The 21,063-nt window shown below is 48.9% G+C and overlaps 7 protein-coding genes and 1 non-coding gene across 10 annotated transcripts, besides 1 other annotated feature; 4 read left to right on the plus strand and 4 right to left on the minus strand.

Annotated features, from left to right (window-relative positions):
- Positions 1-924: 924 nt before the first annotated feature.
- Positions 925-2,522, plus strand: CG2772 (uncharacterized protein). Its single transcript, NM_134932.3, has 3 exons — positions 925-1,075; positions 1,282-2,022; positions 2,077-2,522. The coding sequence occupies exons 1-3, from the start codon at positions 971-973 to the stop codon at positions 2,479-2,481; spliced, it is 1,251 nt and encodes a 416-aa protein (NP_608776.1). The 5' UTR covers positions 925-970; the 3' UTR covers positions 2,482-2,522.
- Positions 2,523-4,615: 2,093 nt separating this feature from the next.
- On the plus strand, positions 4,616-7,039 carry Snx1 (Sorting nexin 1). Of its 2 annotated transcripts, none has more exons than NM_134933.2 (5): positions 4,616-4,910; positions 5,118-5,221; positions 5,291-6,176; positions 6,234-6,386; positions 6,450-7,039. In NM_134933.2, the coding sequence occupies exons 1-5, from the start codon at positions 4,728-4,730 to the stop codon at positions 6,498-6,500; spliced, it is 1,377 nt and encodes a 458-aa protein (NP_608777.1). In that variant the 5' UTR covers positions 4,616-4,727; the 3' UTR covers positions 6,501-7,039. The 2 variants fall into 2 exon arrangements, with proteins under 2 accessions (NP_608777.1, NP_001285586.1); NM_001298657.1 differs by having other exon boundaries at positions 6,240-6,386.
- A 359-nt stretch (positions 7,040-7,398) lies between these two features.
- On the plus strand, positions 7,399-8,688 carry CG12795 (uncharacterized protein). Its single transcript, NM_001103604.2, has 3 exons — positions 7,399-7,604; positions 7,673-8,211; positions 8,362-8,688. The coding sequence occupies exons 1-3, from the start codon at positions 7,550-7,552 to the stop codon at positions 8,527-8,529; spliced, it is 762 nt and encodes a 253-aa protein (NP_001097074.1). The 5' UTR covers positions 7,399-7,549; the 3' UTR covers positions 8,530-8,688.
- Cog3 (Component of oligomeric golgi complex 3) lies at positions 8,630-11,997 on the minus strand. The gene is made up of 8 exons (NM_134935.3): positions 11,804-11,997; positions 11,235-11,747; positions 10,690-11,177; positions 10,497-10,636; positions 10,277-10,437; positions 10,089-10,218; positions 9,292-10,034; positions 8,630-9,233 (listed from the first exon to the last, which is right to left on the minus strand). The coding sequence occupies exons 1-8, from the start codon at positions 11,966-11,968 to the stop codon at positions 8,856-8,858; spliced, it is 2,718 nt and encodes a 905-aa protein (NP_608779.1). The 5' UTR covers positions 11,969-11,997; the 3' UTR covers positions 8,630-8,855.
- A 237-nt stretch (positions 11,998-12,234) lies between these two features.
- On the plus strand, positions 12,235-15,300 carry Sec5 (Secretory 5). The gene is made up of 4 exons (NM_134936.3): positions 12,235-12,447; positions 12,518-13,132; positions 13,187-15,008; positions 15,066-15,300. The coding sequence occupies exons 1-4, from the start codon at positions 12,339-12,341 to the stop codon at positions 15,202-15,204; spliced, it is 2,685 nt and encodes an 894-aa protein (NP_608780.1). The 5' UTR covers positions 12,235-12,338; the 3' UTR covers positions 15,205-15,300.
- On the minus strand, positions 15,255-16,885 carry CG3246 (uncharacterized protein). Its single transcript, NM_134937.3, has 3 exons — positions 16,703-16,885; positions 16,371-16,639; positions 15,255-16,313 (listed from the first exon to the last, which is right to left on the minus strand). Exons 1-3 carry the CDS (start codon positions 16,782-16,784, stop codon positions 15,327-15,329), a joined length of 1,338 nt encoding a protein of 445 aa, NP_608781.2. The 5' UTR covers positions 16,785-16,885; the 3' UTR covers positions 15,255-15,326.
- Positions 16,886-17,150: 265 nt separating this feature from the next.
- On the minus strand, positions 17,151-21,045 carry msl-2 (male-specific lethal 2). Of its 2 annotated transcripts, NM_164536.2 has the most exons (3): positions 20,985-21,045; positions 18,640-20,851; positions 17,151-18,587 (listed from the first exon to the last, which is right to left on the minus strand). In NM_164536.2, the coding sequence occupies exons 2-3, from the start codon at positions 20,570-20,572 to the stop codon at positions 18,199-18,201; spliced, it is 2,322 nt and encodes a 773-aa protein (NP_722907.1). In that variant the 5' UTR covers positions 20,573-20,851; positions 20,985-21,045; the 3' UTR covers positions 17,151-18,198. The 2 variants fall into 2 exon arrangements, with proteins under 2 accessions (NP_722907.1, NP_523467.1); NM_078743.5 differs by having other exon boundaries at positions 18,640-21,045.
- Positions 17,645-17,999: a mobile genetic element.
- On the minus strand, positions 18,223-18,333 carry mir-4971 (mir-4971 stem loop). The gene has a single exon (NR_047879.1). It is a non-coding gene; the product is annotated as a mir-4971 precursor RNA (primary transcript).
- Positions 21,046-21,063: the final 18 nt, after the last annotated feature.

A 21,063-nucleotide genomic window follows, 5' to 3' on the forward strand; every position in this document is an offset into this window, starting at 1 on the left:
AGGCAGCTCGTGCAGAACGACCGTCATCGATGCTCGCAATTTGTGGCTTTCGCCACGCTTAATGCCAATCTCGGTGGCTCCACCGCCATCGCCCCCCATTTGCTCGCCATGGAAAGTGCCACCCACTGGACCGCCCACTCGACTCCACCTGCCCCCATCAGCCCCCTCAGCCATTCAGCTATCTGCCGCATTACAATTCACTGACATAATGCAAAAATCGCAGCAAGTCAGGCGCAACTCGTTGATAGGCGTGTTCTGCAATTTCAGTCTGATTGGGAAAGGATGAAAAGGTGGAATGGGTAGATGGGGTGGAAGTGGGGTGGGGCATTGTATTGTCGCATAAAAGGATTCAAGGAATTCGCCGAATAGTGAACAGGCTAATTAATGTTTGCGTGCATACGCCCAAAAATCATGGTTACTTTTCAGTTTGTGGTTGAGCTAAAGTTAGGTTTAAATTTATGCTTAAATTTATGAACAGTAATATTACAGCTTTTTATGAGTCGAAGTAAACAAACAGGTTCAGCGATTTTATTAGGTGTTAGCCCAATGGTGCTTAAGTCGTTAAATAAGTGAATTAATGAGGCAGCTCTAAAATATGATTATATCATGTGCTTCCACTTGGGGACCTGTGTTGCTCTCTTAATTGTTTAAATTTAACTCAAGTCTTACCTACCTTCGAGTACCCAGTAATTGCATTAGGTTTATTGCTTTTAAAAGCAATAAAATAATTAAACTCAACCACCCCCTTGGGCGAGCATATCGATTTGCGATAATCGCCTTGAACAAGCCGAATGGACAGCGAAAAGTATATAAATCTTGGAATCTTGGATTTACGCGACGCTTTTCTGGTATCAAGGAAACACTAATAAATAGCCCCACTTCAGATTAGATTCAACTAAACTTGATCAATAGCTATTTGCGCACACACTTAGTCGCACGACCGTCCTCGCAGCCAAAAGTTCAGCCAGAAATGCTGGCCAAAGTGCTAACTATCTTGGCCATCGTGGCTTCAGCAGGAGCTGCTGACGACTTTGATCCTTTCATAGATATACCCTTCAAACGGCTCAAGACTTCGGTGGGTTACTGAATCACTGAATTGGACCATCTAACTAAGTTTTAAAGATATTTGTGCCCAGTTACGTAACTTGATGTTACTATCAATTTGAAGTCAAACACATAAAGCATGGAGTTTCTTGATGAGAAGTGCATAGTGAAATTTAAAGCTATGCTTAAATTGCACACCCATTTGGAGCGGCGATTCAAGTTGCATTTTCATTGCAGGCGGAGCGCATTGCGGAGCACGGCTACCCGGCCGAATCGCATTTTGTTGAGACCCCGGACGGCTATGTGCTGAATGTGTTCCGCATTCCCCACTCCCCCAAGCTGAATAGCAATGGCAACGAGGGGGAGTCGGAGGCATCGCGCCCGGTGGTCCTCATCATGCACGGGCTGTTCAGCTGCTCGGATTGCTTCCTGCTCAATGGGCCGGAGGATGCGCTGCCGTACAACTACGCAGATGCCGGCTACGATGTCTGGCTAGGCAACGCCCGTGGCAACATCTATTCGAGAAACAACACCCGGCTGAACGTGAAGCATCCGTACTTCTGGAAGTTTAGCTGGCACGAGATTGGCTCCATCGATTTGCCCGCCACGATTGACTACATCCTGGCTGAGACGGGTCAACAGTCGCTGCACTACGTCGGCCATTCCCAGGGATGCACTTCCTTCTTCGTGATGGGTTCCTACCGGCCGGAGTACAATGCCAAGATCAAGACGGCGCACATGCTCGCACCGCCCGTCTACATGGGCAACTCCACAGAGGGACTCATTGTGAGCACAGCTCCGCTGTTTGGTCACCATGGCATTGGCTCCACGCTGCTGGAAAACCAGGTTTTGCTGCCCCAGAACGCGTTCATCCAGCGAGTACTGGACACCACATGCAGCAATCAGCCGATCATGCTCAGCTACTGCAAAACCTTGGCCATCCTCTGGGGAGGTCCCGAAATCGGCAACCTTAACCAGGTGAGTGATGGAGTTACCATGGAGTGAACTTTATATGAATCCAACTAATTGCAGACTCTGCTCCCGCAAATTGCCGAAACCCATCCCGCTGGAGTCTCCTCAAACCAGGCCATTCACTACATTCAGTCCTACGCCTCCAACGATTTCCGTTTGTACGATTGGGGCAGCAAGAGAAACCTGGAATACTACGGCGTGTCAGAGCCTCCGGCATATGATCTCACCAAGATCACCTCCGAGCTGTACTTATACTATGGCTTGGCTGATGGATCGGCCAATAAGCAGGACATCTCCCGTCTGCCCGATCTTCTGCCCAATTTGGCACTGCTTCACGAGGTGCCCGATTCCACATGGGGTCACTTGGACTTTATCTTCGCCACGGAGGTCAAGAGAGTGATTAACGATTTGGTTTTGGATTACAGTAAAGCCTACGATGCGCGAGAAACTAACAATGAGATTTGAGATGATAAGATTTTGAGCAAAATAAATGTTTTTTCCAAATTAAGGATTCCACTGTAAGTTAGTAAACTTGTGAGACACTTTTGGCCAGAATGACAAATGTGCAGAGCTAATTACCAGTTAACAAGTGTCTGCTGGTCTGGTTGTCTCGATTTTATCACCCGTCTGGCTGCTTCTCTTAACTTGGCCGTGGTCACGCCCCTGCGATGTACAACTTTTTCCCACCGGTTTGTTGACAAACATTATCGCTGGCTGGATATCGTGGCTAGCTGGCTTCATCTTCACTTACGTAACCCTTTCCGACTCCTCCCCAAATGGCCGTAATTAGCACTGAGGTCTCCGCGAGTTGGTCTGCAAATATGCTTATAATGATGATTTATGTGGTTAAGTGGGCGTTTATGACTCGGTTGGAAGGGCGAAAAATGCATTGATAAAAATAGATAAAAAAATGCACTTCGGAATTGTTGGGAATTTGATACATATCTTATATAAGAAATGGTAAATTCTTATGGAAGTTGTCATATACTTAATACATTTGAGTAAAGTCTTATTTTTAACCTTTATTTATCGCACTTATAATGCGTCTAACTTATTCTAATCAATGAGTTAACACTTTAATCCCTAATCTTGTGCAACTTTTTTATGACTCGCATATAAAACATTTATCAAATAGCTGAAATTTCCTATCGCTGTTGTTATCAGCCTGTTAACTGGTTGGATTTAAGTCCAAACGCGCTTAGCTGGTGAACAACCTGGATAATTAAGTGACTCTAGTTAATGCCCGTTCAGTGCTCACTCAGCAGTGCTTCGCACTTCGCCAGGCTTCACTGTACCCCCTAGCCCGGCGACCGTTTACCATTAAAGTCAGCTCGCTGGCAATTAAACCGCATGCCTTTATTAATCACAAACCGCTGATGTGGAAGAGGATAATGCCGGTGACAAGGCTCAAGTGCGTCGAGTGAATTCGCGAAAAAGTTTACGGCGCAAGGAAATGGCAGATCATCAAAGGCAACGGGCAAAGGGGAGTGAAATTAATAAAGTGTAAAAGGATTTTTATCGTGACGTGGGGGGGGGGGGGGGGGGGGTGGTGTTGGTGAAGAGATAAGGCCAGACATCTGGGTGGGTTATAAATCTGGCGGGTTGGCCCGCTCAAAACCTGACCCTATAATCCTTTATTTTCGTTTTCAATTTGCTTGAAAAGGCAAACAGAAAGTGTTAAAAGTATTTCTCATGCGGAAAATCCACAGTGACTGGCCAAGCGCTGACAAACTTTTCCCACTTTCCACACTTTTCCCCACTTCACCCCACTTTTCCACCCTTTACCTCTCCTGTCTTCTCCTAAGTGGCTGCGACACTTCTGTATGCATAATTTAAACAAAAGTCGCCAAAAAACTAGGGGGAGACCAAGAGCTGGAAAAACAAGCAGCGGCAACAGAAAGTTGCAATTGCAAAAATTGAAAATTTTCCGCATAAAAATATGCCCCGACAAGGAAGCAAAGGAAAAATCGCAGAAAATAGCAAGAAATCTTACTCCCAGCCAAGATGTCGACAAAGTATCGTGCATGTTGTTGGCAAAATGTTTATTGTCGAAAAGTTAAGCAGAATGCAGATTGCCACAGAAGAAATGTAAGGTCGCAGAAGGTGCAGAACCTCTTAGTTTATATAGTTATTAGAGCTCTAATAATCTAGCAATGTTGTGTCAACACTTGCCTTTGAATTATAAATTTACTTTACTTAAATTTTTTCTTTACGCAAACAAAACACTTTTACTTGAACATAAGTCTTCTTTATTTATTAGTCTAATGGAATTTCCATTTCGTTGCTGAAAAGAGTTTCTTGTTTGTGCCAAAAAGTTTCTGGTTTGAAAGTAATTAAATCCGCATTTACTTAATCAAAAACAATGCACAAATTATGAGCAACCTTTTTTAATTTATGGAAGACAATGCTTCCAAGAATGTTTACAATATCAGAGGTCGAATATTTATGGAAAGTAATTAAATATAATACTATTTGCATGTACGTTTTTAAGGTCCAGGATGGTAACGGTATTTTTCAAATTTAAGCGTGATTACCGTTCCACATGCAGTATTTTCAACGTTCTCTTAAATACTGAAAGCTTTCGGTCAGCTTTCCACCATCTAATTGTTTCAGTGGTCTGGTCACACTGCTGGGCGACCGAAACGAAACGAGTAAAAATTCCGATAATTACAATTAATATAAAATAAAAACGCGGAACATAACGAACAAAAATGGAGGTGGAAAGCCCGGAACACACGCGCGACTTCGCCGAGGTAGACATCAATAACGGTGCGGCCACAGGATCGGAAGACGAGGAGGAGGAGGTGCCAGCGCCCGGCAGCGTAACTCTGGATCGCAACGAAAGTGATCTCTTCGTGTCGGCCTTGAGTCCCAGCAGCATCGGGGATATACACGTAAGTTGGGGCACGAAACACGGGAGCAGCCCGCATCGACAGCCCCCAGTAATTGAGCTCCCGTTTTGGGGCGTCGTCGGTCGTTTTATCAGCGCTCGCTTTGTTTGGTTTTGTGGCTACGTCACGAGTGCCGCCCACCAGCAAAGCTTGTTGCTCCATAGAAACACAATGAATTTGCGTCTTAATGCATTCCCCAATCCTCTGCAGCCGCTGCAGGAAGTGCTCACCGACGACGGCGACTACTTCATCAGCATCGTGGTCTCGGATCCGCAGAAAATCGGCGATGGCATGGGCTCCTATTTGGCCTACAAGTGAGTCACCCAGTTCCTTATCATAGAAAACATAATGCATTACAACAAAATTCTTATCGCCTCCGCCAGGGTAACGACCAAAACGAACATTCCCAAATTCAAGCGTAGCGAGTTCAGTACTCTGCGCCGCTTCAGCGATTTCCTTGGCATCCATGATCTGCTTGTGGGCAAGTACATGCGGCTGGGCCGCATCATACCGCCGGCGCCCTCCAAGAACATCATAGGCAGCACCAAGGTGAAGATTAGCCCGCAGCAAAGCGAACCGGGCACGCCCATGACCCAGGAATGGGTGGAGATCCGCCGGGCGGCCCTCGAGCGATTCGTCCACCGTACCGCCCAGCATCCGGTGCTGCGCGTCGATCTGGATTTCATGAACTTCCTGGAGAGCGACCAGGAGCTGCCGCGTTCAGTGAATACCTCTGCGCTCAGTGGAGCCGGCGTCATCCGCCTGTTTAACAAAGTTGGCGAAACTGTGAACAAGATTACCTACAAAATGGACGAGAACGATCCGTGGTTCGACGACAAGATCACCGAGGTGGAGAGCCTGGACGCCAATCTGCAGAAGCTGCACAATGCCATGAAATCGCTGGTCACGTCGCGTCGTGAGCTGTCGCTGCTCACCGGCTTGGTGGCCAAGTCGGCGGCCATGCTGAGCACTTGCGAGGAGCACACAGGCCTCTCCAGAGCGCTGTCCAACCTGGCGGACGTGGAGGAGAAGATAGAGCTACTGCGCTCCGAGCAGGCCAATTCGGACTTCTTCATTCTGGCCGAGTTTATCAAGGATTACCTGGGCCTGTTTGGCGCCATCAAGTGCATTTTTCATGAGCGCGTCAAGGCTTTCCAGAACTGGCAGTACGCACAAATGCAGTTGTCCAAGCGGCGTGAGAACCGTGGACGCTTCGAGCTAGCCAATAGGGCGGACAAGCTGGATCAGGCCCAGCAGGAAGTGGACGAGGTGAGTGGGGCAAGTAATTTACGATTTTCCCAATGAGTCATTTTTTGAATTTTGCAGTGGCAGGGAAAGGTTCAGCGCTGTCAGCAGCAGTTCGACGACATTTCGGCGGAAATTAAGCGTGAGATGGAGCGTTTCGAATTGACCAGAGTTAAAGACTTTAAAGTAAACATTATCAAGTATATAGAAGACCAAATGGCGCATCAGCAACAGGTAGATAGCCATATTCCCATACCGTGAACCCACTTATTGCTAACGATTCTCGTTGCTTTTCAGATCGTCAGCTATTGGGAGGCCTTTGCTCCGTTTGCCCGCGAAATCGTTTAACTTTTATTCCGATTATCGTTGCATTTCCAAAAACTTTTGCATAACCAACAGCTATGCGCGCTATTAACTAATTCTGCGGGACCAAATTCGATCTTAATCTTGCGATTTGGAGCTACAACTTCGCCTTAAGCACTTATCTTGCAATTTGCCGCCGAAGCTCGTATTTTTTGGGAAACTGCTTCCGATTCCTCTCAAGCATTTCGCGATGCATTCACAATGCCTCTATCTCTTTATTCGTACACAGTAATTATTATCAGAAAGCTGAAAGTTTGCTACAGACCCAGGGATCTGCGTATTCTCATTCAAAAATTGTATTCGGTATTATCTAAAACAAAGCCATGGATCTAGTTAGTTAGTTGAAAGTGAAGAAGACTCATTGGCAATTTCCAAATTGAAGTTTATACCATTATTATTGGGAAATGGGTTTCCCTGTTTACTGTTGGTATAATTATGTATTTATATATATATATTCCAATTAAACATTTTGTATCATGACAAACAGAGCATTTCAACAATAAATTTGTAAATATGTATAGATGTAAATATTTTGGTGTTGTTTTGTACATATTCGTAGATTGCCTGATTAATTATATGAATATTTCCACCTTTTTTGGAATATTTTCGAAAAGGAAAGAATTCTGCGATTCAATATCAAAGTAAATCTTCAGTGCAGTAATAAATAGGATGAAGCAACTGGCTTTAAAATCTTCAATATCATAAATTTAGATTTGTTGATATTTATAAATATGTAGATCAAGAAAAGAATATTCAAACTGTTTTTACGAAACTTAAAATTAATAATTTTAAATTAATTATATATTTTTTGCCAGCAATGGTGTTCTGGTATTTTTGTAACACTGCATTTTCGTAAGGGAGTATTCCTCATAACCTGCCCTACGGTCACACCGAACACAACAAAAAGAAATAAGTGTTTAGTCATTTACAATCTCATTTGTTTCTCGAAGTTTTCCCAATAACAACCATATATAGCATCCGAAGCAACGTGTCTGCTTAGTGTAGAGGAAAACAGTAACCGGAGAAGTACAATCATGGAATTTCCACACTTGGGACAGCACTGCAGTGAGGCAACGTGCAACAGATTGGGTAAGATCGAATGCCATACGCCAACCAGGAAGCAGAAGCTAATTGAATTAAGTTCCATCCACGTCCAGATTTTCTGCCCGTTAAGTGCGACTCGTGCGACAAGGTCTTCTGCGCCTCTCACTACAGCTACGACCGCCACAGCTGTCCAGGAGCCTACAAGAAGAACGTTCAGGTGCCCGTCTGCCCACTGTGTCGGGAGCCCGTGCCCACGCCACCCGGAGTGGAGCCCGATGTCACTGTTGGCCAGCACATTGACCAGCAGTGCAAATCGGAGAGCAAGAAGATCTACACCAATCGCTGCAATGCCAAGGGCTGCAAGCGAAAGGAGCTCATCCCGGTGACCTGCTCGCAGTGTCGCTTGAACTTTTGCCTGCGTCATCGACACACCAGCGACCACGACTGCAAGCCAGTGCCTGCATCTTCGACAACGTCCAGCCGTGGGGGATTTCAGTCCATATTCAAGACCTCCTCGGACTCACGATCCATGGCTGCCCAGGCGGCCGAGAGAAGGCAGAACAGAAGGCCCGCGAGCAATAGCATCAGCAATACCAATTCCAGACCTCGACCTGTGCAGGCCACACAAGTACAAAACATACAGGGCAATATGGTGAGTTGGCAAGCTGGTCTCAACTAATCATCTAGACCGTTTTAGACTTTATCAAACTTTATGACTCCATGATTGAAATACTGGTCATGAGTCATCTAGACCGTTTTAGACTTCATCAAAGTTTATGAATACATTATTGAAAACTTGCAGAGCGAAGACGAGGCCCTAGCACGAGCACTAGCCTTATCCATTATGGAGCAGGATGACGCGGCGGAAAGCAACCGTCAAGCTCCGGCACCAAGCAACGCCCAGCAAGTGGCTGTTGGCGGTGGTGGCAATCAGCAGGGAAATGGCAAGGACAAGTGCCTGCTGTCCTAGGTCCCAGGAGGCAGCGCAGCGAGCTCTCAACATATCCATCACTTGACCAGCAGCTAGAAATCTGCCCAATTATTAGATGTTAATGAAACTCCGTTATTGTAATTTGTTGGTAATTTACTTCGACTTCGTCACATTCTTCGTGGTTTAGCAAAAATAAATTAATGTTAAGTCTACATTTGGAAAGCGTAGATAGTTTTTAACACGGATCTTTAAAGGGAAATAAGGGAATCGACCCTATTGCGAACAGATCTTAATCAGATAAATATGATACAAGGCTTAGCTACATAAATAGATACACGATTATAGTTATACAGATACATTGCAAATTATTCGGAATTGGCCTGCGTTTGCGTTTCCGTCACTTCCTCCTCCTCGATCTTGGCAGGAGGTTGTACTTCTGCGGGCACCACTTCGATCTGGCCAGCGACTTCTTCAACTTTTGGCTCCTCCACAAGTTCAGATTTGTTGGACATCGCGCTTAGCTTTCTGCCAACCGTGGAACCTTCCACTGACGACGACGTGCTGATTTTGCGCGCTGCTGCTGCAAAGCTGGCGACTCCCTCGGCGGCCAAAATGCTGGCACTGGATAAAAGTATGGAAACTTGCTCCGCCGACGGACAACTCGTGATGATCATATCATCTGTGGAGTAACCATTGGTGGTCAGCAGTTGTTCCAGCTTTACAAACGATTGAATGATGTTGTTCTGCATAGAAAAACAAAGATAAATTAATCATACTTTGTGGGCAAACGTTAAAGCTTACTCGGATCGGTCTGAAGATGATGAATTCTGTATCACGATTGCTTAGGTAGAGCTGCATGGACCGCTGTAGCACCGCCAGCTTGGCTTTGATCAAGCGCTGCGTCTCCTGGATTATACTGCTGATCTGCTGCGGACTGGCCCATGGACTTTGCCTTAGAACGTAGCTGGCTTTCGTCGACTCCGGCGATTGGGGCGTGGCTGGAGTGGACTGCGCCAACAGACTCTGCGCCTTTTCTAGGAATGTGATGAGAGGGCCCACTAGCATTTGAACTGCATCCTTGATGTACTTCTCGCACACCGACTTGAGCTGACGGTCAACTTCCTTGCGAGAGTCGAGTAAATGCTCCTTGATCTGCGGCGTGCCCTCCAGAAGGAATTCCAACAGCGCATTATTGCTACCCATCGAAAAGAGCTGTTTGCGCTTCTGCAGCAATCCAAAGGCTGCGGTCTTCACCTTGCTAAAGTCCAGCGAAGTTTCCTTCACCGTAAAGTCCACACGAAACGGTGCAATCTGTTCCCGCAGAATTAGGAGATGCTTGATTTCGAAGAGCTCGCCATCAATTGGCGTCTTATTGGCTGATATCTTGCCAGCCGCATGAGAGACACTCTGGATGCACAGCTTGAGCGCTTCCTGAGAAAGGCCTTGGAAAATGGGTCGATCCACGCAGCGGTAAAGCCTTGAGAGGCACACCAGTGTCCGACGTACTGTGGGGTACCACATGCCATGCAGATCGGCCGGGGAATCTATATAAATTTAAGATTAAACTCTGTTCGGACTGGAAGGCTTCATAAGCTTACTCATTTGCTTCACCGTGTAGGCAGTGGCCACGCTTTCCGTCTCCACAGCACTTGAAACACTGGAAACCATGGAGTTGCGAGAATCGGAGCGGCGCAAAGGGGCGGGTTCTTGAAGGGACAGGGCAATGCTCTGAAATATATGCATTATTTTAGTTTTCAATCAATTGAAAACTCCCCAAACCACTCACCTCCATCATTTCCAACTTCTCGGGGTAGGCCAAATCTCCCGATGAGGGATTAAAGTTCTGAATGTCCGACTGCAGATATAGATGCGCTCGGAAGACTAAACGCTCCTGCACATCCTGCAGCAATTGGTGCGCAATGGTGGCAAAGGCTTCCAGTGCAACAGCTAATTGATACAAACTCAATTAAATGTTCTCGTATTACAAAAGGATTCTGGAAACTTACGATTCTGCTGGACATGCTCCTCCAGCATTTCAATTCGTAGAATGGAGCAGATCTCCGCCAGCGTTTCCAAGTGATTAATATGTATAATAAAGGGTCGCATGGTGTCATAGAGAATGGTGCACAGACCCTCCAGATAAACCCTGTGGGAAAAATGAGATCAATCCTATTTTCCAACTAGATGTACGAGTATTACGTCAGGTGTGGCGCTCCTGTGCTGAAGAACTGGTAGAACAAACGCTGTTCGTCCTGGCAAACATGCACCAAAAAGGCGCAGGCGCTTCGGGTGAGAGAGCAGTGATCCCCTTTGTGGGCCACCTTAACGTTTTGTATGGACAGATTCACTGCTGGCGACATAACGCTGGCTCTTTGCGCCAAGTAGTGCTGTTGAAGATCCGCCATTAGTTGGGCGTAGTCGAGGCTGTGTTCCGACCGGGACTCAATCAACTGGGCGACCCGCTTCACTTTTGCCGCGGCCGTTTGATATTTGCCGTAGTACAGAGCGAATGCGGCATCTGGTGCCTTGAGAGCAGCGGAGGCATCCGGCATATTGTTCTTGGGATGGAGCGTGGCCTCGGTTGCCTGGTTTATCACACTCGTCACATAGTTACGCACCAGACCCGAGGCTTTGGCCAGGCACTGCCTGTACTTCACATTGTAGGCGGCCGCATCCTTGAATTTGGGCTGTGACAATGAAGGATATTAGTATATACATGACCGAAGTGTAACAGACAAGCTCACATTCTCCTCGATGTAGTTTAGGCATTCGTCGATCTTGTTGAGGCACTCCCGGAACGCTTCGCTAGCCACCGAAAGCGTGGGGCTCTGAAGTCGTTGGTTGAGCAACTCCACCTGGCTGAAGTAGTGCAGACGGCGTTGAATCTCGTGACTCAGCTCCTGCAGTCGCTCCTGCTCCTCGATCAACTGCTCGCTGGCCGTGTTCAGAGCGCTGGTCTTTTGCGACACAAAGTCGTACTCGTCGCAGAGGGCACCCAGGCGCTCCATGGCCCCAGCGATCTGGTCCAGCATGTGGGAGCACTCCGCTTTGCGCTGCTCCAGCTGCTGCAGGTATTTGTGGTAGTCGGCATCGCCACGTTGCTCGATCTCGGCGCTGACGTCCGCGAACCAAAGCAGAAACTCATTGGTGTTCTGGAGTCCCTCCGCAGGTAGTCTGATGTCATCGCCGCTTTGCGAAGTTGCAGCTGCCGATGAATCGGTAGGACCCACCTGGGTGGGCGTAGTCGGTGCCGGTGCCTACAAAGAGTCGGGTTGCAATTATACGATTGCCATTCGAGGAGGAGTCGACTCACCGATGGTCCGCTGTCGCGCCACAGATTGGTCAGGACGTCCAGGTGCTCCTCTTGCTGGATACTCAGAGCCGCCAGCGGGTCCGTTTTGGACTCCCATTGCATCAGGCGATTGCGAATCTTGCGCAAATTCTCATTCTCGCTCTGAATTCGTTCGACGTCATCCATTTTTCTGCGGCGGATTTGGAAACAATCAATCAGCTGTTCAGAGATGACCGGTCTGCGCCTTCCAGTGCTGCTCAGCAAGGAGACTTAGCTAGAACTAAAACTCTTGATTGATATAAGTTGCCTTTATTTGAATGGTATCATATGTTAAGTAATCTTTAATTTTAGATTTAATACATTTTAAGCTCTTTTTATGCTCGTCCGTTTCTTACATAAGTTTTATATTAAATATCTGTCTGTTTAGCTTGGCGATTACTTAGCCAAGATTTCACCACTGACGGGACGTTTTCCATCACTGGCAGCATCAATAAAGTTCTGTTCTCTATTGTTTTTATTGCATTTTGATCAGTTTTTCCGCATCATATAGCATACGATGGCGCCGCAGCCAGTGGTTACGGGGCTATCTCCGAAGGAGGGTCCTCCTGGCACCCGCGTTATCATTCGCGGCGAGTTCCTGGGCACCCGAGTGCAAGATCTAATTGGTAGGCGTAGCCTGTCCCAAATAGCTTCTGTTTTCTGATGACTTTCCCTTCCAAAAAAAAAAAATGTAAGGTCTAAAAATCTGCGGTTCAGATTGTCTGCTGTCGGCGGAGTGGAAATCACCCAATAAAATCATCGCACGCACTGGTCCGGCGAAGGGAAAAGGCGATATCATAGTGACCACTTTAAGCGGCGGAGTGGGCACGTCCACGGTTCAGTTTCGTGCATACCACGAGACCATTGGCCCGCTCAAGGAGTCCGCCGTGTGGATCGAGGAGTCGCCCTCGCAGAATTTTGCCTGGGGTCGGCGCACCCTAGCCCAATCCGGACTGACGCAGGAGGATCCACTTGGGCTGTCCATCGAGGGTAACGAGCAGAAGATCCCCGAGGACCTCCGCGATCTCTTTCCCGAAGCCTGCGGGGATCTGTCGCAGGAGCACTTCTCCCCGGCCTGGTTCCTGCTTGAAAATCACCTGGCCACCTCCTTCGAGGATCTCAAGGCGGGCCTGTCCTACTTGAAGCGGAAAGTGGAGAGCCAGAAGGAAGGTCAGTTGTCCTTCCTCAAGTCCAATGCAGGCTCGGTGATTGACCAGCTCGATACGCTGATGAACATCCGAGACAAGCTGCAGGAGGATGTCAAGCTACACGGCAATGAGACCCTAAATATCTTGGAAACATCCATAGAGAGTGAGTGGGGTTTATAGATTAAGATATTTAATTCTAAAATTGTTCGACTTATAGACTCCATTAGCGAATCGCAAAAGATATTCACGGATGTGCTGGTGCGCAAAGAGAAGGCGGATTCCACGCGGTCCGTTCTGTTCGCCCTGTCGCGGCACAAGTTCCTCTTCTGTCTGCCCAATTCGGTGGACAGACGTGCCAAGGCGGGTGAATATGACATTGTGGTTAACGACTACTCGCGCGCCAAGAACCTCTTTGGCAAGACGGAGATTCCCATTTTCCGCAAGGTGCTCGAGGAGGTCGACCACAGGATTCTGTCAATAAGGAAACAACTGCACGAGAAGGTGGTCAAGATGCCACAGAGCGTGGAGCAACAGAAGAAGCTCATCAAGGCGCTGATCAGTCTGGAACTGCAGCAGAGCGGAACTCCCATTGGCGATAAACTGCGCAACATCGATCCCGCCTGGGATGCCATCGAGGCCAGAGCCAAATATCTGGAGTGGACATTTCGCCAGACATTTGATCAGCACACCAGCAAGGATTCGGGTGCCCAGGAAAAGGCAAAGAACAGGGATTCCAGCCAGGCGCCCAATCGGGTTAACTTCTGCGAAGAACTGTGCGACATTGCCGCCTCCCAGCTGCCGGACTTGTGGCGTCTGGGCCAGCTATACTTCACCGGCGAGCTACGCGGACCTCATGATCCCAAGCCAGGGGATTTCAAGCGAATGGTTTTGAACGCCATCGAGAAGTTCTGTGTCTACTTGAGGTTGGCCATTCTCATTGCCACGGATCAGCGCGCCCTGCGTCAGTCCAGCGGCTTGGCTTGGCCCATCGGCTCCGCATCGGCAACACATCAGTTTCTACCCTGGATTCCGCAGTGCCTGCGTTTCACGAGGATAGCCTATGCCACGCTCATCAGCCTGGATCTGCCCTCGGAAGCGCTGGACATCATACAGAAACTGATCGATGAGGTGCGACTTTTCTGCTTCTCAATTATCTTCAAACGGGCCACGGATCGGTGCAAAAAGCTGGGCAGCCAGGAGACCTGGGAACTGGGCGTGGAGGAATATCCAGGTGCCACATTGTTACCCGCCGCCTTGGAAACATTGCTCATCGAAACGCTGGACGAGGTGCAATCTGTGTGCATGCAAAGGGAGACCCGGGAGGGCAATCTCCTCGAGCCGCAGTCGGATGGACAGAGAGAGGTGACACAGCGACTACAAGAATTCCTATCCGCGTTTAGCGCGGTGATCGAGGAGCTGGCCTTCCACTCCCACGACGAGGAGACGCCCACCCACAATGTGTCGCAGCTACTTGGATTCCCCAATGCCCAGCAGCCAGATTCGGTGGCTGGAAGCGGCGGAGCAGCGGCTGTGACCTGGGAGCAGCGCATGCTCTGTTGCCTGGCCAACTATGCGTACTGCAACAAGATCTTCTTCCCGCGCCTTGGTGACATCTTCGTTCGCTACGGTTACCCGCTGCCCACGCTGGCAATCGAAACTGCTCGCTACACGGTTAACCAGCTCTTTACCAATCTTCTGGAGGAGTACGTCGAGCATAAGGGCGATCCGCTGGTCGGCACCATCGAGCCCTCCATGTATCTGGGTCGTTTCCAGTGGGATCACGAGATGGAGATCGGCCAGCTGCGTCCTTACGCTCACGAGTGCTGCGATAATTTGGTTGGTGTCTACTCCGAGATCTACAGCATTTCACCGGCACTGCTGCGACCCATCCTGGAGTCCATTGTGCAAACCATATCCGAAGAGCTGGCCCGTCTGATGAGCTGTGTCCAGCGCTTTAGCTTCACGGGAGCGATTCAGGCCCACGTGGATATCCGTCTATTGAGGGACTCCCTGGAAGGTTACGTCAATGAGACTGCCAAGTGAGTGATCTAAATGAAATACCTATGAATTTCAATAATTCTTCTAATCTGCAAAAGGAACTACTTCATGGAAGCGCTGGAGGCCATCAATCCGCCCCTGAGTGGCGAGCAGAAGCGTAAGGCGGACGAGATTCTGGAGCGGGTCAAGCGGAACATGCGTCTGCAGCTGCTCTGCTTCAGTGTCAAGGACCCCTAGGCACATTCCACTGCAGGGCGCAGCCCATGTAGATAGCGTATACTTTAAGTAGCTTGTGATTACCCATGTTCTAGGGATAAATCTTTATTCGATTGCATAACTCTCTTACTTACTACCACGACTCACAAGCCCAACAGCTTTGGGTCAAAGTTGAAGTTGTTCTGAGCCATGGTCTTGATGACCTGCTCCACATCGATGGTGTTGAACTTCTCCTGCACACGCTGCTTGATGGGGTTCTCGATGGCGTCCATGATCTGGTAGCGCAGCAGGTTGGGAATGACGTTCACCGCAAACTCCATGACGTAGTCCAGCGTTCCCGCTCCGTCACATCGCACCTGTATGTTGCCCATGTCAAACTGCAGATCGGTGATCTGCGCCCGCTTGCGTGTGTCCAGGGATTGGCTCAGGCCAACGGTGGCGCGTATGTGCTGAACCGTAAATTGTACGTGACCGACGCGTGTCATCATGCCCACACCCACCTCCCACTGGCCGGCTCCCGTCACCTGCTGGGTGCCTATTTGCAGAACGACCGACACCGTTTTGTTGGCCATGCCAGCGGTTATGTTGCCCACGCGGTAGAAGCTAGAGATTCCATTGATCCAGGTGTGTGCTAACTGGACACTGAACACGCCCATGGTGCGATTGACATCAGGCAGGTGGTACGGATCGAAGCCCTTCTGCCGAACCATCTTGCGTGCCATGGCAATGGCGCTGTCCAGCGGCGTTATGGAATTGGGCAGTCGGCGTTCGCCCAAGGTTTTCTGGATCATTACGTTGATCTCGCTGCGCAGCTTTTTGTCCGCCTCCTGGAGCATAAATGGCTTCATGGCGTCGAAGACCAAGTTGGGCGCACCGTTCACCACGCTCTGAAAGACACTGCCCACCAGGCCGAGGTTCTGGAAGTCCATTGTCATGTCCGAGAATGTGATGTCGATCTTGATGCGGTCCGTGGCCAGCTGACCGTCTCGTTCGACGGCCAAGAAGGCGGTTGCCTCGGCATAGACATTCTTCAGGACTACTGTAAAGGGTCCATTGGCTTTCGAAAAGAATGAACTGAGGGTGTACTGGCCCTTGACCAGCATCTGGTCCAGCTGGAGGCCACCGTTGAACTGCAGGACAGAGGAGTGGAAACTTCAAGCCAATTCGAATTCAACTTGAAAACTTACTCTCATTTCCTTCAGGTCTAGGTTCATTTTATCAATGCGGAACTTGGACAAGCCATACGCCTTGACCTGCTTCATGTCCAGATTGGCCATGCCCATGCTCTTCTTCACATTGGGCACCTCCAACGGATCGGGCACGGGCACGCCGGGCAGACCCTGCGGATCCTCCTGCTGAAAGTGCACGAGCATGGCCTCCACCTGGGCGGCTATGCTGGCCTGACTCTCTTTGATCTTAAGTGCGTCATCCGACTCGCTGGCTTCCTGCTCCACAGCTGCTCAAAGGTCATTAATGAGTGGCTTAGTTCCGGTAGAGCTCAGACTGGAATTCGTCTTACCATCGCCAGGCTCCTGGGAGTGAACAATGTGGCAGCCACTTGCCATCAGGCCCACGAGCACGACCACTATCAACGGCTTCATCTTTCGGGGATTAGCTGGAGCTTCTGCTTATCAGTTGGAAAATGGAAGAAAACGCGCCAGCCTCCGTTCTCTACTCGGAACAAACACGCACTGTCGACTGGCGCGTTAATCAAAAGATAATGATGAGCCGCAGGCGGCGATCCGCTTATCTAAGGGCGACTCTGCTCGCGGAGCTGCTGATTAAACTCGGAATTGAGATTGAGTGACTTAAGTGAGCGGAAGCGGCCAGCACATTGTAGGCACTCATGGAACTCACTCCACTCCCAGGAACGATGTTCTAGAAATCATGAACTAGCAGCTTGCATGAGGCAAAGAGTGTTACGGTTCGAAAACGGTTTTGAAACCCAAAGAAAATCGCGCATTTTTCTGTAGTAGCAATGCTCATTTTTATTTGAATATTTTAATAGTTATATGTTCGCATATATAATATGGGTATATATGGCTTACTTGAATTGTTGTTCTTAATCCTAGGTTCACGTGCTCAAAAAAATTCATGCTCAAAAAAAGTCTTAGCCTATTCAAAAAAATGTCTTAGCCTATTAAAAAAAAAGGTTTTTTTTAGCTCACAGCATCCACATTTTGGGCAAAGCAATCTATAATTCGCTGTTCGTTGAACGAAAATAATCTTTAGTTTTGACTAATGCTTTACTCTTAAATAGATTATCTTTGCTGCAGCTGCAGAATTGCTTTAAATAGTTATGTATACGACTTTTGGCTTAATACGTATTAAAAAAAAATTGAGTTTTGGAAACGTTTGCTGGATGATTACAAAAATCAGATTGTAGAATGCTCCTAAAAGATATTTGGGAGTTGATTTGAGTGGAAGTTGTTTGAGTGGGGGAATATATAGCATAACGAAACCACAAGTTAAAAACAAGAGAGAATGCTAAAGTCGAATTTCCCGACTATCAGATACCCGTTACTCAGCTAGTGGAAATACGAACGCGAAATTTCATCATTTTTCTGGGATATCCAAGAGATATTGGGAAATAAAATGAGAAAAAATTTAAAATTGTGGGCGTGGAAGTTTTGGGCGGTAAGTGGGCGTGGCAACATGGGTAAACAACCAAGCGCTGCATCTATGTCTCTAGAATTTATATGCTTAATCTCAACCTTCTAGCTTTTATAGTTCCTGAGATCGAGACATTCATACGGACAGGGCCAGATCGACTCGACTATTGATCCTGATCAAGAATATATATACTTTACATGGTCGGAAACACATCTAGTATACCCTTTTACTCTACGAATAACGGGTATGATAAGAGGATCAAAGACGATACCACGTTATGGATGCAATTCAGTGCTGAATTCGACCATCCATAACGTACATAAAAATTATCTATTAAAGGATTGATACCTGGACATCACTGAGCACATAAAAAAACAAACATATAGGGATGAGTCGTCTTGCTTACAAGTCATCCGAGCCCGACATGATCTCCTCGAACAGTGAATGGGCATTGTCAGTGGCCGATGATCTGTCGCCAGCGGCAGAATTGCTCCTGGATCCGCCACTGACAAGCTCATCCACCGTGTCGAGGGCCGAGAAGTTGGCCCTTCCTCGGCGTGTTCGACTGGTCCTGAATTTCTTGGCCGGTGGCTCGATGACTTCCCTGTCAGGAGCAGGAGGCGGTGGTGGCGAAAGTGATGGAGCTGGTGGATTCGGCGGGTCAATTGTTGGCATTATATAAGCATACTGGGGAAGGGAACCGAAGCCATCGGTGTGCTGCAGCTGGACACGAATAGTGAAGCCAACGGTGACCGGATCAAGGGGCTTGCTGCCCTGGAAGATATTGAAGCCTGCAATTGGAACAGGGTTAGATAGGTCTAACACAGCGATGAGGTAACTTACCCTGGTACTCGCCTTTCTCATTCTGAACAAGCACCAAAGGATGCTGGGATTGCTGCAAATTATTTAGCGGCACTAGGCTTATGGGGGCAGAAGAGTCTGGCGGCGCCATACTGTTCTCCTCCTGCCTAGGCTCAGCTACCACCGGCTCCTCCGACTGAGTCATCGGCTCTGGAACGTCCTTCGGCATTTCGAAATCCTCCAAATCATCGTCCTCATCACTTTCAACGTAGTCCTCCTTGTGCGGATTCTTGCAGCACACGCAATGACACCCGGCACAGCTGTTGTAACTCTTGTAGCAAGGACATCGGGAATTCCGGCAGGTGGTGAGGGTATTGCTCGAGCCGGAGATACCGCAGCGGCACTTCGGCTTCGGAGGCTTCACCTTTTCCTCCTTGTCCTTGCCCCGAATCCTGCGAAGAGCGCCCTTTCCAGATTGCACTTTAGTCTTGACCTCAGACGGTACAGGCTCAATTTTGGCAGCTTGTGACGCTTTGAGAGTACGGGTTCTCTTTCGCTTAAGTGTTGGCTCGTCACTGTCCTCCTTCTGCAGCTCAGCACTGATTGCGTGCAGGTCCTTCTCCTTCTCCTTCGCCTCTTCAGCCGCTGCCTTTGCGTCCTCAAAATCTTTCTGCAACGACTCCGCATCCTGCAATTCTGTTTGCACATGACCCAATTGTGTTTTTGTGGCAACATGCTCCTCCACTGCTTCCTCCATTTCGGTTTGTGTAGGTGACTGTGAAGTGTGCACATCCAAGTGTTGATCCTCCTCCATGTGCTCAGCTACAACCTCTGACGGGATTGAGGTCCCTTCGGCCTCTTCAACGGTCTCTTCAACCAGAGCCTCATCAGATTCCTCAACTTGCAGATTAGCCAATTGATCAGAGATTTCGTTGGGTTCCTCAGCGGAGGTAAGCACTTCTAGCTGCGTGGATGTTTCAACGGTCTCTTCAACGGTGGTGGAGAGCACAGTCAACTGTGTGGACGTCTCGACGGTCTCCTCAACGGCAGCCAGCACAGCCAACTGAGTGGAGTCCGCCATTTGCACCACCTGGCCGATTTGCAGTTCCTGTGGATCGAACTTCGTGGTCGCAGAAGTGGGCATCACGTAGGAGACAGCAAAGTTGTTGCCGCTATTTGTGTATTTGGACACCGAAACCGTGCCAGACAGGTCTACCTGATCCGTCCACGCTTGGTCCATGAAGCCCGACTCCGAGCTCTCGGTGGCAATGACTATTTGCCCGGCGTGAGAGAGCATGCCCATGCGAGATCCTGTGGGCAGCAGGGGAAGCGGCGAGAAGTGACCCTGCTCCGCTGTGGCCGCCGCCTCCGCCTCAATGTCGCTGATGTTGAGGTGGTGATCATAGGGCAGTTCCGGAGTCGTGACCGCCGACGTAGGCGGCGTCTCTGCGGGCAGCGATGTGGGCATGTCCTTGAGGAACGGCAAATCCGGCTGGGGCAGAAAGATGTCAAAAGTGTCGGAGATGTTTGAGCCCTCGCGAATGAACTCCTGTGTGGTTTTGGGAGGCAGCTTGATGCGAGGCACCAGCTCCCTGGCCACCTGGGGCCGCATCCCGGCCAGCTCACCAAATAATGCCGAGTGGAGCAGGTGGACGCACAGCGTCTTGTAGCACAGTAGCTGGGCGGCCATCATACGGTTCTCCTCGTAGGTCTTGAAGTCGGAGCAACCCTCGCACTGGGTGCAGCTGGGAAACAGATGCTTCTTACCGCGCAGACACAGCCGGCACACGTTGTGCTGGCACCGCTTGCCCTTGGGCGAGTAGGGATCCACCAGCAGCTGGCAGCAGACCACGCAAGACAGCAGCTGCCGTAGCTCGCCGAGCCCGGAGTTCAGCTCCTCCACCCGCCGTTTGGAAAGATTCGAAGCGGAGCGCATCGCGATGCGTGTCACCTTCAAGTATGCCGTCTGGGCCATGATGGCTATATTTTTATGCCCGGGACTGTACGCACGCCGCTGTTTGTTTACGTTTTTCAGCCCAAAAGTGAGACTCCGCTGGCCAAGTAAGTGCCTTGTCGGTCCGACCCACGCCACCTGCTCCGCTACCTGGTGCCTCCTGGGCTAGTTACCTGCAATTCCTCGCCCGTAGGAGCTCAGTTACACATGCTTAGACCGCGTTAATCCTCGATTTCATTATCTAATGGTAACTTTACTGGAACGCTTTTTGTTGGTTTCACTTTTGTGGCTTCGTTATCACTATGTTTCACGTGCAAAAAAAAAAAAAAAATTGGTTTACGTTTGAGAGGTCTCAAGTCATTGTTAATGGTTATGCTGCACACTGTGCAACAGCGTTGAAAACAATAAATTAGCAACTAAAAAAAAAAATTACCCAAGCAATATTTTGCTGAGCGAAGCCAGTGTGACCGCAGTGTGCCAGTGCGAACATGCTAGCTGCAGTGCGGCATAGG

The sequence above is a fragment of the Drosophila melanogaster genome, chromosome 2L (genome assembly GCF_000001215.4).
Source record: "Drosophila melanogaster chromosome 2L".
NCBI classification, from domain to species: Eukaryota; Metazoa; Arthropoda; class Insecta; order Diptera; family Drosophilidae; genus Drosophila; species Drosophila melanogaster.

Bases quoted from the DNA above. Each gene is read 5' to 3' on its own strand.
- Cog3 (NM_134935.3), bottom strand. From the start codon at position 11,968: ATGGATGACGTCGAACGAATTCAGAGCGAGAATGAGAATTTGCGCAAG. The intron at 11,748-11,803 runs GTGAGTCGACTC...GACTCTTTGTAG, and splicing joins GGCGCGACAGCGGACCATCG to GCACCGGCACCGACTACGCC. The intron at 9,234-9,291 runs GTAAGCTTTAAC...TTTTCTATGCAG, and splicing joins TCATCTTCAGACCGATCCGA to AACAACATCATTCAATCGTT.
- Snx1 (NM_134933.2), top strand. From the start codon at position 4,728: ATGGAGGTGGAAAGCCCGGAACACACGCGCGACTTCGCCGAGGTAGAC. The intron at 4,911-5,117 runs GTAAGTTGGGGC...AATCCTCTGCAG, and splicing joins GCAGCATCGGGGATATACAC to CCGCTGCAGGAAGTGCTCAC. The intron at 6,387-6,449 runs GTAGATAGCCAT...GTTGCTTTTCAG, and splicing joins AAATGGCGCATCAGCAACAG to ATCGTCAGCTATTGGGAGGC.
- CG2772 (NM_134932.3), top strand. From the start codon at position 971: ATGCTGGCCAAAGTGCTAACTATCTTGGCCATCGTGGCTTCAGCAGGA. The intron at 1,076-1,281 runs GTGGGTTACTGA...TTTTCATTGCAG, and splicing joins TCAAACGGCTCAAGACTTCG to GCGGAGCGCATTGCGGAGCA. The intron at 2,023-2,076 runs GTGAGTGATGGA...AACTAATTGCAG, and splicing joins AAATCGGCAACCTTAACCAG to ACTCTGCTCCCGCAAATTGC.
- Sec5 (NM_134936.3), top strand. From the start codon at position 12,339: ATGGCGCCGCAGCCAGTGGTTACGGGGCTATCTCCGAAGGAGGGTCCT. The intron at 12,448-12,517 runs GTAGGCGTAGCC...AAAAAATGTAAG, and splicing joins CCGAGTGCAAGATCTAATTG to GTCTAAAAATCTGCGGTTCA. The intron at 13,133-13,186 runs GTGAGTGGGGTT...TTCGACTTATAG, and splicing joins CTTGGAAACATCCATAGAGA to ACTCCATTAGCGAATCGCAA.
- CG3246 (NM_134937.3), bottom strand. From the start codon at position 16,784: ATGAAGCCGTTGATAGTGGTCGTGCTCGTGGGCCTGATGGCAAGTGGC. The intron at 16,640-16,702 runs GTAAGACGAATT...ACCTTTGAGCAG, and splicing joins CTCCCAGGAGCCTGGCGATG to CTGTGGAGCAGGAAGCCAGC. The intron at 16,314-16,370 runs GTAAGTTTTCAA...TCTGTCCTGCAG, and splicing joins TAGACCTGAAGGAAATGAGA to TTCAACGGTGGCCTCCAGCT.
- msl-2 (NM_164536.2), bottom strand. From the start codon at position 20,572: ATGGCCCAGACGGCATACTTGAAGGTGACACGCATCGCGATGCGCTCC. The intron at 18,588-18,639 runs GTAAGTTACCTC...TTCCAATTGCAG, and splicing joins TGAGAAAGGCGAGTACCAGG to GCTTCAATATCTTCCAGGGC.
- CG12795 (NM_001103604.2), top strand. From the start codon at position 7,550: ATGGAATTTCCACACTTGGGACAGCACTGCAGTGAGGCAACGTGCAAC. The intron at 7,605-7,672 runs GTAAGATCGAAT...ATCCACGTCCAG, and splicing joins GGCAACGTGCAACAGATTGG to ATTTTCTGCCCGTTAAGTGC. The intron at 8,212-8,361 runs GTGAGTTGGCAA...GAAAACTTGCAG, and splicing joins AAAACATACAGGGCAATATG to AGCGAAGACGAGGCCCTAGC.